This window comes from Centroberyx affinis, unplaced genomic scaffold, assembly GCF_046629955.1.
Source record: "Centroberyx affinis isolate AG114_WGS23_722 - 3 ecotype Tasmania unplaced genomic scaffold, CSIRO-AGI_Caff_v1 ptg003548l_1, whole genome shotgun sequence".
NCBI classification, from domain to species: domain Eukaryota; kingdom Metazoa; phylum Chordata; class Actinopteri; order Beryciformes; family Berycidae; genus Centroberyx; species Centroberyx affinis.
Genome location: NW_027281485.1, coordinates 11,973 through 27,457, shown reverse-complemented (window position 1 = coordinate 27,457; position 15,485 = coordinate 11,973). Strand labels below are relative to the sequence as shown.

At 40.4% G+C, this 15,485-nt stretch overlaps 1 protein-coding gene across 1 annotated transcript; it reads left to right on the top strand.

Moving 5' to 3' along the window:
- Positions 1-275: 275 nt before the first annotated feature.
- Positions 276-9,351, top strand: LOC139661542 (adhesion G-protein coupled receptor G5-like). The gene is made up of 13 exons (XM_071540002.1): positions 276-888; positions 985-1,060; positions 1,190-1,331; positions 1,912-2,031; positions 2,869-2,991; positions 3,124-3,169; positions 3,479-3,573; positions 4,295-4,410; positions 5,332-5,600; positions 6,560-6,659; positions 6,822-6,951; positions 7,175-7,328; positions 8,085-9,351. Exons 1-13 carry the CDS (start codon positions 276-278, stop codon positions 8,177-8,179), a joined length of 2,079 nt encoding a protein of 692 aa, XP_071396103.1. The 3' UTR covers positions 8,180-9,351.
- The last annotated feature ends 6,134 nt before the right edge of the window (positions 9,352-15,485 follow it).

The following is a 15,485-nucleotide window of genomic DNA, read 5'->3' as shown; positions in this document are numbered from 1 at the left end:
ACCAAGTGGGACTTCTGTATGGGTCTTCAGTGTGGTTGTGTGAGGGTATATGCATTTCTGTGTGTGTGTGTGTGTGTGTGTGTGTGTGTGTGTGTGTGTGTGACTTGACCATTTCGCATGACACAATGTTCCAGGTAGATTTAATAGCTACCTTTTGTAACAGGTTTTGTTCCGACTGAAGCGTCTGTCTGTCTGTCTGTCTGTCTGTCTGTCTGTCTGTCTGTCTGTCTGTCTTTCTGTTAGTCTGTCTGTCTCCTTCACTAACAGTTAACAGGATGAAGTGGTGGCTCCTCTGCTGGCTGACTTTTGTGGTGGTGTCTCATAATCTAACCAAGGAGAACTCTACTTCCGAGGAGAACTCTACCCCCGAGGAGAACTCTACCCCCGAGGAGAACTCTACCTCCGAGGAGAACTCTACCCCCGAGGAGAACTCTACTTCCGAGGAGAACTCTACCCCCGAGGAGAACTCTAATTCCGAGGGAAACTCTACCCCCGAGGAGAACTCTACCCCCGAGGAGAACTCTACCTCCGAGGAGAACTCTACCCCCGAGGAGAATTCTACCCCCGAGGAGAACTCTACTTCCGAGGAGAACTCTACCCCCGAGGAGAACTCTACCCCCGAGGAGAACTCTACTTCCGAGGGGAACTCTACCCCCGAGGAGAACTCTACCTCCGAGGAGAACTCTACTTCCGAGGAGAACTCTACCCCCGAGGAGAACTCTACTTCCGAGGAGAACTCTACCCCCGAGGAGAACTCTACTTCCGAGGGAAACTCTACCCCCGAGGAGAACTCTACCCCCGAGGAGAACTCTACTTCCGAGGGAAACTCTACCCCCGAGGGGAACTCTACCTCCGTGGAGAATCTCTGTAAACCTGAGCAGAGACCAGGTGAGATCCTTTCATACGTGCGTTGTTTTTTGTTTTTTGGAATTATGTCATCTGGGTAGGGTCTCATGATCAATAAATCTTTGTTTTATTGCTCAGGGGCAGCGGATGCCAAAGCTTGTATGGGAGCTGTCGATCGCATTTTGGAACACGGAAGCCACAACGCCACTATTGAGTAAACCTTTTAATGATTACAAGGACAAGCATTCTTTCTGAGTGTGTTTATGTCTGTGTCTTTTTTCAGATGTATCCATGAAAGTAAAATTCAGAAATAATTTCTGTGTTCTTACCATCTGTCCACAAGCGCCATCAGGCTGCTAGAACAGGTTCTAGAGGAAACAGTTGTGACTGGCACCATGCCCGTGACCACTGGCCGACTGGTGGGCCTCCTGCACAGGCACAATGGCACCTTCAGGGGCCTCAGCATCTCTGCCAGTGAGACTGAGGTAAGGTCCTATTCATCTGAATCAGAGACAAAATCAGAATCAATTTGATGTCACAATGAAATTCAAAATGACTTTCACCTTGCTGGCATATTCTCCATGTCATAATATACACCTATATAACAAATGGCAATAAAAGTATTAAAATAATTCTTGTATTATTATATCAAAATCCCATTACCCAATAGCATCACGCATTTTTCAACAATCGCCCCAACCCCTCACCTCTTCCATCATATAAAATCTGTGACAATGTGATAATCTCCAAGTGCAATAAATGTGAAGGAATTTGCCGGTAGTAATAGTACAGAGACATATTAAAAACTTCTAGAGTTTCACAGTACATACTTAAACATGGCAGAAAGAAGGCAGGATGTCACATGCAAAGCAAAGGCACAGTTCAAGACATGCTTTAATCAACATTTCAAGTCAACCCTGTTTGTCGGACAGAATCAAAGTCCTTCCCTGAAGTCGATCTACATGTTCCCTTCATGGAACGGAACTGGAAGATACACATATCGCTGTGTTGTTGGTATTATTTACATGCAATGGCTTTCTTCCTGTTTTTGTCTCTCTGACATAGGCGACTTCAGACAGAGACACCGCCAACAGCACAGTGAGCGTACAGCTGCCCAGAGAGCTGAATCCCAGTACAAACAACACCATTGTGTTCTGCATGCTCACCTGGCCTGAAACAAATGGGGTGAGGTGTGTGTGTGTGTGTGTGTGTATATATATATTTGTTTAGGAAAATATTGCTACTTTAAACTCAACTCAAAATGGTTTGTGTGTGTGTGTGTGTGTGTGTGTGTGTGTGTGTGTGTGTGTGTGTGTGTGAGTGACTGAGTGTGAGTGTGTGTATGTGGCAGAGACTGCTCTTACACCAGTTACCAGAATGTGTGTAAAATCTAGAAAATAATCTGAAGGATTTCAGTTCAAGACAGTATATATTTGTTTTGGAAAATATTGCTACTTTAAACTCAACTCAAACTGGTTTGTGTGTGTGTGTGTGTGTGTGTGTGTGTGTGTGTGTGTGTGTGTGTGTGTGTGTGTGTATGTATGTATGTCTTACGTCAAGTTATCAGATTTTGTGGAGAAAACTAAACTAGGCTACTAGACTACTACTAATATATCTATCCCAAGACTTTAAGTTCAAGTGTTTTGTATATTCAAATTTAAAGGAAAAATCCACCTTAATACACTGTTACAATTTCTCAACCGCCAGTAGCATCAGTAGACCCAAAATGCAATGCAGCTTTGATATCGCTATTGCTGTCTACACCTACACATACAGTGTAATACACAGCTGAAAGCAACAAGTCCAGATGAGTTCTCTGGGAGTTGTCAAAAGGCATTCTGGGAAATGTAATCACAGACAGTAGAAGTTGTGTACTTTAGGATGAGGTCCAAAATTTACACAAACGTTTTCATGGATTGACCACTGAACTGTAAATATGATGCCTGTTCAAAAATGACAAAACATACATATTATGGGCACTGAATCCAAATGAATACTGTCTGGGTTGAATGTGTGTTGCAGGTCATATGGGGGGCCCAAAATGTGCATGGGAGCAGACTAGTTGGCCTGAGTGTGGGGGGGAAGACAGTTTCAGGACTACAGGAGCGTGTCAACATCTCCATGAATCTTACCCTGGACATATATGTAACTTCAACTTCATTTACTGAATAGTAACCTAAAAAAGGCTCTCCCTCAGAATCAAATTATACATGTTGATTTCTACATTTTACCCACCAATAGTTAGTAAAATAACTCTGTTGTATGTTTGTATCACAGGAGAGCAAAACACCCAGCTGTGTGTTCTTTAATTTTTCATCAGAGGGTAAGTGAGTAGACGGTATCATATTTATCATGAATAAACACAATAACTGATTATGCTTTTTATATTATATGGTAAATTGCATTCATTGTGGTTCCTTTTTACTGGAATTCCTTTCATGACATGCAAAGTGAGTTACTTCGGTGACAGCCTCATTTGCATTATGGATGACTGCAAAATGGATGTGTCTACCTATCTGCCTGTCTGCCTGTCTGTCTGTCTGTCTGCCTGTCTGTCTGCCTGTCTGTCTGTCTGCCTGTCTGTCTGTCTGCCTGTCTGTCTGCCTGTCTGTCTGTCTGTCTGCCTGTCTAGAGTATCATGAGCATGGCTGCCTCACCCTCTGGGAGCCTGGACAGAGTCGTGTCATCTGTTCCTGTGACCACCTCACCTACTTTGCAGTGCTGTTGGTAGGACTGCCATTTTCCCCCCATACTGACCGGTGCAGAATTGCAGGGAGACGCTGAAGAGAAGCAGACCAAAGGCTCATTCAGAATGCTTATAGAGAAAGCATCCAAAAACACTATATACTGTATCCATTTTGGAAATAGTTGCTATTTTAAACTCATATTAACTCCATTTAAAAGCTACCACTCACAGATTCTTTACATTCGGTAACATCTAGTCAAAGCAGAGGTGGAAATAAAGCAAATGTGTAGTTTCTCCAGAATGTGAATGGGACCGGCAGTAGTGTTGGTTTTATTTATTTTTTTATGTTTTATTACATTACTTGTACTTACAGTTCACAGTATGTTTCACCCACACGCATCTCTATTCTTCGATGAATCGAGAACAGAGTTAATACAATATGCCAAACAGGTTTTGTTTTCATCACAGTTGGACATCATGTCTCTAAAAAAAAATTGTTTCTTGGCGTCCTTTCGTTCATAATCAACCAAACTTCATTAGATATCTTCAATTGGAAAGAGGCTATTTTTTCTTAAATTTGTATTTCTGAAACACAGATACACCACAGTGTGTAGAGTAAAACAAATCTCTCTCCATATAATAAACTTTAAATTCAGAATCTCTCCTCCTGTCCACTATTTTTCCATCAGTCTTTAAATGTGGTAGTAGTAGTAGAAGTGATTTAGTAGTACAACAGAAAGACCCTGTGTGTTTTCTCCTCAGGTGTCTCCTACCCTCAGCCCTGCAGACCAGCAGAGTCTGTCTTACATCACTCTGATTGGCTGCAGCCTGTCCCTCTTTGCCCTGGTTGTAGCCGTGCTGCTCTTCCTCACAAAAAGGTCCTTCCTCCCATCATTTATTCACCCGCTCACCCTTTCACACGTTCTCGCTTTGTCTTTCTTCCCCGGTGGATGCCGCCTTCCTCTCTCCATCGTTCCCTCCTTCCCTCCTCCCTGCCTTTCTTTCTTCCTTTCTTCCTTTCTTCCTCGTTTCCTGATCCCTTGTTTTCTGCGTCAACAGGATCCTAACAGGACCTTTCCCTCCTTCCTTCCATCTTTCCTTCTGTCTGTCCTTTCTTCTATCCTTCCATTATTCCTTTCTTCCTTTGTTTCTTTCCCTTTTTCCCTTTCCTGCTCTTCTCAACTTTTACCTTTCTTTCTTCTTTCCTTCTCCACTTCCTTCCGTCCTTCTTCCCTTTGCCACAATTCTCTATTTTCCTTCTTTACTTCTTTCCACCCTTCCTTCCATCCTTCCTTCCTTGGTTCATATTCAGTTATTTTCAGTACCAACATGATCCTTACCTTCCCCCCTCCATCCTTCTTTCTGTGCCTCTTTTTTCTTGCTTTGGAACCCCCCTAATATATATAAAATAAATAAAATAAAATAAAATAAAATAAAATTGATTTACCTGCTGTCCTTCTCAACATTATCCTTTCTTTCTTCGTTACCCTCCTTTCTTTCTTTCTTTCTTTCTTTCTTTCTTTCTTTCTTTCTTTCTTTCTTTCTTTCTTTCTTTCTTTCTTTCTTTCCTTCCTTCCTTCCTTCCTCCCTCACTTGCTCCCTTCTTTCAATCAATCCCTCCTTCCTTCTTTCCTTGCTTTCTTCCTTCTAGATGGCCGTATTTCCAGTACCAACAGGATTCATCCATCTTTCCTTCCTTCATTTGTTCATTCCTTCCTTCCTACCTCCAATATGGCCTTATTATCGGTGCCAACGTTTAGTACTTAGTACACAGATCCATCTCTCTCTCTCTCTGACAGAGGGGCCAGATCAGACATCTCCATGAAGATCCACATCAACCTCGCCGTCGCTCTGATCCTCCTCAACATCCACTTCCTCCCCAGCCAGCAGGTGGCAGCATTGTCCTCCTCTGGGTTTTGCATCTACATGGCCCTGCTTCTTCACTACTCCCTGCTGGCCACCTTCAGCTGGACGGCTCTGGAGGGCTTCCACCTCTACCTCCTCCTCGTCAGAGTCTTCAACATCTACGTCAGGCGATACCTGCTCAAACTCAGCTTACTGGGCTGGGGTGAGTAGAGCCAACAGGGCCAGTATGAGCCTGCTGCACGCCCGAGGGACTTTTGTTCCCTCAGTAAGGTCTGTCAGGCAGCTCACTTCTACAAGGCTGCCAATCTCCAGCACGCCAATCTCTGCAATGAGCTGCAAGTGACCTTATTATAGCTGTCATATACGTGTAGTTCATTGTTTAGTCGCTAATTAAAGATAATGGCATAATTAAATGAGATAATGAAACACTGTAGATAAGAAAATCATTCAGTTGATAGAAATTCATTCATAGCAGGAGAAATGCTCACTAACAGATCTAAGCAAATTTGTGCGCACGATCTGAGAGAAATAAGCTTTTCATGGAAAAAAAATACAGGATCTTTTATTTTAGCAACAAAAAAATTAGACATGGGACTTAAACCTTTTATTCATTCAACATTTTGTTCTTTTTGACACAGCAGCAAAAAAGATCTTTTGCTGAGTCCCAATACCTTCCCCACTCTTAATGGTTGTTCAAAAAGGATAAGCTAACATGTTATATTTATTTAAAAGCAATGTTTCGGTCTATGTGACCTTCATCAGAAAACTGCTTGTTCACAAATAACAAAACTAATAACGATGAAGGGGATAACTTGCACAAAAATATGAATCACATTGTATATTTGTATTCCCCTCTCTCAAGCAATTAGACTTTAACTTTTGCCCCCTAGCATTAAAAGCAGTGCCGGCTCCAACCTTTTGGGGGCCCCAAGCACAAATGTGTCAGAGGGCCCCCTTGGGGAGAGTGGGCGCAGCGGCGTGGAACATTTCCGAGTTGTATTTGTAGGCCAAAGAGGAGCTTTCTCTCCTGTGAGTGTCAATGTACTAGGTGACGACGCCTTCAAAAGAGTAAATGATGGACCGATTGAAGGAATGAATTTTCACACCTTTGGCATGTTCAAGTGATAGGATCAATCAGTCCCTTGCATCCTTGTGTTTCAGGCATCCCTGCAGTCATCGTGATCCTGGTGGTCATCATAGACAGAGACGCATATGGCCGGGTCCCTCTGGACTCTGGCACCAACAGCACTGGTACAGAGATGTAAGAACGCTGCAGGCACTAATCTGCAAAGACTTAAAGCCGAGACTGACCCTGAATCTGTATTTAGTGTTTTTTTCACGTGCGGTAATGTTTGGGACAACATGCGTTTGATTATTCAGCGTATTGAGACGTAATGATTATCCGTACTCGCTCTCTTTCTAGATGCTATGTATCCAATGACGTGGTGAAGATGGTGACTACAGTGGGAGTGTTCAGCTTGGTGTTTGTCTTCAACCTGACCGTGCTAGTGCTGGTGTTCAGGCGTGTTGTGGCTCTCCACCATACCCAGGAGGTACAGCCTCGTCTCTATCAATCTGCTGCAGTTCCTTTATGGTTGATTTTAAATAAAAAAATATTTCGGATGTGGCCGTTAAACACATGAACACTTTCAAGTTGAGGCAGTGAGATGTCATCGTATTCTTATTTCTATTCTTATTCTTATTCATGGATCGATACTTTCCGATTTTTTTCTGACCTGCTGTTTGTGTTGCATTGCATTGTATTGTGCGAGTCAGTTCGGGCAGGGGAGTGGCAGAGCGAAGCAAGATACCTGCTCCCTGCTGGGTGTCACCTGTCTGCTGGGCATGACCTGGGGCCTGGTCTTCTTCTCATTCGGCCAGCTGACCACTCCTGGAGTCTACCTCTTCTGCATCCTGAACTCACTGCAAGGTCAGGACAACCAGCTCGCTCATCATAAACGTTCATATATGATTAAAGCTGCCCAGAAATCCATTTGGATGTCATATCTAAAAAAGAAAATAAATCAAAAACGGGCAGAAAGTGAGTTTTTTAAAGCCAGGAATCTCATCACATGGCCAAGTAATCGCTGACTCATTGGTATTGATCAACAGCCTTATCAACCCCCCGCAAATATTGTGATATGGGGCAGTAAAAATCTTTCTTATTGCTCCTTGAAGTGTGTGTGTGTTCGGTCACCTCCCTCTAATAATTTATCACATTTACCAAGTAATATATAATATATAATAATAAATAATATCTTGGTCCGTCGTCAGTCATCGCTCTGACGACATCGCTTTTTTTCCCAGAACTTTTGTGGATATAATTAGGTTTGGAAGATTTGTAGGCAAATTATATTAGATGCAGGGGCTTTGCCATAGCTTGTAAGTATCTGTCGGTGCACTGGTAATGTTGTTCAGCTGTCAAGAGATTTATCACAGGAAGATAATTTCCATTTCCTGGGGAAAAAAAAGCACACCTATTTGCAACAGTGATAAGATATTGACCAGCCAATTTGCATATTAACATGTAGTAACCTGACGTAATTGTAGTGCTGTTTCTATTCCTTTCTGTTCAGTGACATTTGCATGAGTCTCTCACGCTCTCCTCCTTGCTCTTTTTCATTCATTTCCTCTCTTCTCTCTCTCTCTCTCTCTCTCTCTCTCTCTCTTCCTGTGACTCATGCAGGTTTCTTCATCTTCCTGTGGTTCTGTATGGCTATGCTGAAGACTAGCTCCGCATCTATGAAGACAGGCAGTGAAACACAGAGCAGCAAAACCTGAATTTACCCAACCAGCAACACATCGAGTACGTGCGTGTGCGTGTGTGTGTGTGTGTGTGTGTGTGTGTGTGTGTGTGTGTGTGTGGTGGATGACAAATGAAGTACAGGATTTCACACTTAAAAGTGGAGAATTGTAAATATAGACACACTGTTTCCCGTTGGTGTTTCTGTCATTGTTATGAATTGAAAAGACGACATTGCTTTAAGAGTGTGGAAAGTGTATAATAATGTAGCAGAAAATTTCCCTTTTTTTGTACAGCATTTTATCATATTTTTATAAGAGACCGGAAAGTGTTAGGCGTCATTACGGGACTTGTGAATCCAATGAATTTGTCTCTAGTGAAAATGAATAGGATTTTTGGTTCCTGTCCTTCAAACAAGTGAAATCATGTCAATAGAATGTTTTATCGACTTGATCCATTTTTGAAAAGTGCTACCACCCATATTTCGTGATACCGCCATGTCACAAAGCCATTAGAGTGATGAGAGTGATTAGAGCCACGAGATGTCAGGTCAGCAATAGACAATTGAGAGAATATGTGCAGTGAAAGGGACATTTGATGTCTGGGACAAATGCTGTAATGCTAAGCTATATTATGGTTAGAGGATTTTGCTTTTTTAATTGCGTCTTCAAAGCTGACGAGAATCTACCTCATCATATCCAGACATCCATATTACAGAAAACCAGCCATTTCACACATGTATCCATTTTCACATTATTCTGACAGGGAGGCGGGACCTGGAATCCCTTATTTGGGCATAGAATCACACTTGATTGGTCTGTGGTATGCTCTTTTTTCTAAGAAAATGAAAAAAGAAGTTGTGAAGTTGTGAGGACATGTTGTGTATCAGTGGTGTAATCTTCCTGTTGACTGGGGAAGATTTGTTATGAAATCAACAAGTTAGTGAGATGAAAAATCAACAGTTCACATGTGCTGTTTGTTATGACTATCTCAGGAAGGAATGTTGTAAAATTTTCCATATTTTTTAAATACCGAGTGATGAAACTTCTTTCCCCCCCTCGAGTAGATACTATAGAATGTATCGATCCATTTAGCAATATTTCTTATCTCACTTTAATCACTGTTTATTTTTTATGTTTTTTGGATGAGTGTGTGTGCTGAATAAAATTCCTTTTGAACAGATCATTTGCATAACATGTCTTTAATTTTTAGGAGAAGCCAATTGACCCCATTATACAAGAAATTATTTTCCTGTAAACAGACCCCGTATAAGTGAACCGAATGCGTCTAAAAGAGCTGTAAAGCAAGATTAGATTGTGTCATCCACTATCAACACATGGGAAACAAACTTAACTGCCGTCATGCGTCATGTGCTGAGAAAAAGATTTGCATAAAACAAACATCACCTTTCAGCGAACATAACGCAAGCACCGTATTCTGCTGTCGAACTCTAACCCATGAGATAACAAAATTAACACAGCGAACCACACAAACGTTAGGCTGGACATATCGTGTTCACTTCATAGGTAGGTAGTTGTATCTCTATTTATAGTCTAGTATTTAGTGTATTTGTCTGTTATGTATGTGCATTATGTGTCCAAGTCTGGGGGGAGTGTGATGTGTTGTTGAAACTAAATATAGTACCTGTAGATATGCTTCATCTGCTTTTTTTTCTTTTTTTTGAAGACCTTGTTGTAATTAATTTCCTCCATTTCTGTAATCATAGGGCAATTAGTGAAAAAATAGTACATATGCTGGAAATTCTGAGGTGTTAGAGATGTAGAAAGGAGTGCTGAAAGAGACTGTTTTTTTCTTAAAAATAAATAAATAAATAAATTTAAAAAAATCCATATTAACAAGTCATTCATTCGAGTATTGTGTCTTAGAATCATATTTTTCTTTAAACGAGAGAAGAAAAAAGTAAAGTGTCATTTTCTTGATGTTAGTGGGTCGATCTGTCTCATTCCGCCTTGTTTCAAACTGCATTGGCAAGGAGTGAAATTATCTCACCCAATATACCCATTATAAGAATACAGTGAATACAGTATAAGGACTAAATGACTTGTTAAAAGGGACTTTTTTTTTGCAGTGAATATTTTTTCGAGGTGTTACCAAATTCAACAACCTGATAGAAAATATCCAGTCAAGTCCAGGTGAATACTATAGGCATATCTTTCTTACCAACAGAAGCAGTTGTGTATGATTTTGATATATTCTGTTTGCATGTGAACTCGCAGTTGAAGCAGACAGGATGTATTAGTCTAAAATGCCGCTTCTTTCTACTTTGCATTTGTCTGTCAGTGCCACATTCAGAGGGAGAACAATGCTTCCCTTACTGCTGCTATTACTGCTGCCACAACTGCTGGCCAGTCAAGGTACGTATTTAACTGGTTAGTAGGGATGGAGACAACTCTGTTTTACTTTAATTTTTTAATAACATAATTGGGATTCATATATTCAGACATATATCAGAGAAGGAGCGGGCATGCGTATTGTTTCCTGGGATCTCTATTAGTTGCCACCGCAGTGACAACAATGCAAATTAGGAAAACAGTTGAAACCGCAATCCAGGAGAAGATTTCAGCGACTGGAGAAACCAAGGATTTTTTTTTTTTTTTATTCATTATTTAACATCCAAGTCTTATTATTAACTGTAAAATTCTCCACTCTTTGGTCAGATACCTTGAGAAAAAGATTTGGATATTTATACAAAAACCCTGCTTATGGCAGCTTTAATCAGGAGGCAAAGCCCACTGCAAAAAAAAAAAGAAAAAAAAAAAGTTATTCACAGACAGTGGACAACTAATTAGACAGCTAATCATGAACAGTGACACAAGATATGTTGTTTTTCGGTAACACTTTACAATAAGGGTGCATTAATTAAGGGTTAGTTAATGCTTAATAAGAATGCTCAATAAGCATTAACTAACCCTTGATTAACAGTTACCTAATGTGTCTGGTAAAAATTTACTAATAGTGTTCATGTTAACTAAGGTATTAATTTATACATTATTTAATAGTTTATAAAGATGACTATAATAATGTATAAATTAATACCTTAGTTATCATGAACACCATTAGTAAATGATTACCAGACACACTGTTAATTAATGGTTAGTTAATGCTTATTAAGCATTAACTAACCCTAACCCTTAACTTAGTGACCCTTATTGTAAAGTGTTACCTGTTTTTCTTTCCCCACTTCTATCGCTGTGTTCAGTTTGTTTTAACAGTTCAAATGGGGCCATCAATATGACCCTGAGGGACAAGGCTCTTGAAGTCATAGACAGTAAAGGATTTATGGGCTTGAGCTGCTTGATGGACCAGAAGCCGTGCTACATCGAATGCAAGGCCGGTGATGATGTCTTCGGTACAATGTTCAGTTTCACTGGTTGTCGAGGTGCGAAGTTGAACTCGAGTTCAAATGGTGTGCTTCGCTTCAAAATAGACTACCGTAAGTACTCCATTTCTGGAGCATACTGGCGACTGCTATAAGTTGCATGCAGCTCTGCTCAAACTGCTCCGCTCACTTGGCTTGAATCTCGCTTATCGCTTATACAAGTCTTCTAACCTTTTAGCAACAGGTTTTATTGAGACGAGAAAGGGTTTGGTGTACTGTAGAAATATATTGCATGTCATCAGTTTACAGTCCAGACAAAGCTTTTTTTCACCAAAAAATAGTAAACAGACAGCATAGCTAAGTCTATGAACCAGTAATCCCTTAAAATAACCTTACATTTTCATGAATTTACATTAATTCACCCCTTAATTCATGCAATAGTACGTACATCAATACATACCCTTAGAATCAATTAAGGGAGTTATTATTGGAGAGATCCCATCGAAACCTCCTTAAACCCCCCCTTAATCTTGACTCCGTTTATGTTTTTATTTTAAGCTGCTACACCAGGTCCATTCTTGTTCTGCCTGTGGCCTGCTGGTTGTGTTGCACCTATATTTTACCTGTGTAAGTGAACACAATTATCATATAGGGTAGGCCTACTTATGTCACCTCTTTTTTGTTTAGGTGTACTGTAGTTCAATAGAAGGCTTTTCAGCAGCTATCCACAGATAACCTCATTTCCAACATTTATTTAAACCTGCAATAAGCGATATCAGACCTTATAACCAATCCTGAAACTACTGTGTGCTACGTGGAGATTTCATTGAGACATAATGATATAAACCAATATCCACACAGCAGCAGCTGTGTTGCTGTTTTCTCCTGTTTTCTAAAGCCTATTGTCAAATTCCGCTCCTGAAGGAAGCTCCTCCCGCTCCATTCAGTAGCTTTTCATTTTTTAAAACTAGCTTGTCTCCTCCCTCGCTGTTTAAAAGCGGCGCTCTCCCCCTCCCATTCCTGAAAAACATTGTGTAATGGCGGAATCGATGAAGCGAGTGAGTAAACTTAAACTAGTAAACTTGTTAAACTAGTAAACTTGCTACCTGCCTCTTCACTTGTCATTGTGGGACATGTAACCTTCAGCAGGAGAAAGACCTGTCAAAGTGAGACTGGTAACCGGTGACACTTCTCCGTAGGTACAGTTAGCTTAGTAATTAGCCTTTATGCACATATGCACAGTCCTTGTCTAGGTTTGTCTTTTGGGGTCTCCGTAGTCCAGCAGCTTTGCTGTGCTTTATTTACAAATGTGTTGCAGTTTCTGTCACCCTCTGGTGGTCGGAAAATCACTTATTGCAGCTTTAAGTGATCCTGCTCCTGTCTATCCCCAACCATCCTTTTCGCTCAGCCCTCTTTGTGTCTCTGCTTCTCCAGTTCTACAAGTCATCAAATAAGTCTCTCTCTCTCCCACTGTTCCTTCTCTCTCTTTCTATCCCAGTTGGCATCTGCACTGTATACTCGTGCAATGTGCTTGAAATCTTGCCACTGATCGAGGCACTGAATAACCCCAGCACTTACCAGAAGGGACTGATGAAACTCCTCCACATCAGGGAGTCATGCATACAGCTCTTCAGCAAGAACCAGCAACTAAAGAAGGCTTTTATAACGTAAGTCAGACTCACGTACTACTACTCCTCTCTGTACTCTCTGTACACTAATCCACTTGATACCTTGATACCTTCGCTTTACTATTTCAAAGAAAGTTTTTTGCACCGACCTGTTTTTAACAGTGGAAAAACAAGGATCGATACTGAAGTATGATATTGAAAATCAATCCTCACATTTTAATATCTATTTTTTTATGATGAATTGAATGTGTATCTGATGTTGAAAAAGTGAAAAAAATGAAATACTCTAGCAAATAATTGTGTAGGACAGGAACGGGACAGAGTGAACGTGTATAATGGCAGAAAGAAAGCGAAGTATCTTTTGAAATTATTTCACTCAACTAAACAGTAATGAAGCAAAATGTGATATGTGTCAAAAGGCTTATTGTGGCAATACCACAAACCAGCTGAAACACATGAAAGTCGGCCACATAAAAGTGCATGACCAGATGATAATATTAAGTTATTTTAATCATTTGAACAGAATGCAGGAAATATTGGTTACTTCTTGAAGAGCAGAATATTACAGTAGAGTAACACAGTAATAGACTGTGTAACAGTCAGTAATAATAGTCTGATTGCATTATATCCATTTTGTAATATATCCATTTTGTGGAAAAACTGATATGCATTGCTGAGTATTTCTAAAACATAAAAGATATCTTTTAGCATGTTACTGTTTTGAAGGTAAAGATCTAAGGTTGCTAATACCTTCAGGAATGATCTGTAGCTAATTTAACTCTTGCCAGCCATCATTTTATCCCAATTAGTCACTTTTATCAAATGGTGGATAATGTATTCTGGAATGAAACTCTTCATATATTAATTAAATTACACACTTTAAATGTTAGTCTATTTTAGGTTGCATGAGAGTTATACTGCCTATATAAAGACTTAACTACATGTAGTGTAGCTTGGACATTATTTTTCATAGATGACTCCCAAAGAGCTGCAGAGTTTACAAGAAGCCTGAGAGAGATGATTGTGAAGGACTTCCAGCCAATCTCAATTATAGATGACAGAGGTTTTAATGCATTTGTCAAGAGCTACATACTAAATACAATTGCAGACATGCATAAAGACAGTCAAGACGAAGTAAAATGTAGCTGAGCAAAAGTACTCAACTCTACATAGACACCTATCCCCCAACATCCCACCTGCAGGCTCGCCCGCCCTTTACCCTTGGCTGCACAACAGGGAAGTAAACCAGGAAGAAATGTTTTTTTCAGGGTTTTGCGCTGGGTAAGGAGCAGCCTTCGTTCAAATGAATGGGCGGCCATTTTTCTGTTCATCCTCCTATAAAACTTCCTTGGTAGTACTGCTCATCAACACCTTAGAGGCGACAGCACCTTCATAACCCTATATAGCGCCATCATGGACAGAACGCACAGCCCCTCCCTGTGGTGGAAACTAGAATTGCACAAGTTTGAAAGCATTGGCGAACAAATATAAGACATAACACAGTATAAAACGTAACACAAAAAAAGTAAAAGTAAATGAAATTAATGCATACCATAAAATGTGACCTTACATTTAGTGTGTCACATCAGCAGCAGCAGTACAGTATCACTAGTAGGAGTAGTAGCAGTATTAATATTTGTAGTATTAGTGTTATTATAATACTGTGTATTATTTGTGTATACTACTCTGTACTGTGTTGTGCTACTACTAACACTACTGTACTTCTCTGTCCTACTCTCCACATTTTTCACCCCTTCTCATCGCTCTCCTGTCCTCCTGCAGCATTGAAAGAGAGGCGATCCATAATATCATGAGAATATCCCACGTTGAGGCTGGAGGCTCCAGATACTACAATTTGAAGGCCTTGGCTCTGAATGTGGTCAACATCAGTCAGGCTAACCTCAGCTCTTCAATATCCAATGGCAGGATTCAGATAGAAGTTCCACAGGTACAGAAGAAGCACTGAAATGGTGGTGATGAAGGCAGATGTGACAGTGATGATGATGATGATGGTATGATGATGATAACATGATAATGATGGTAATGGTGATTATGATTTTAATTATTGATTATGATGATGGTGATGTTAATGACAATTACAATGATGATAACTTATATATCATCCAGATATGCTCATGCAAGTCCATGTGAATTTAGGGACAAGTCCAAGTCAATTCTCAAGTGTTTGAGGGACAAGCCCAAGTCAAATCTCAAGTGTTTGAGGAGCAAGTCAAAGTCAAGTCTCAAGTGTTTGAGGGACAAGTCTGAGTCAGGTCTCAAGTGTTTGAGGGACAAGTCCAAATCAAGTCTCAAGTGTTTGAGGGACAAGGCTGAGTTAAGTCTCAAGTGCTTGAGGGACAAGTCTGGGTCAAGTCA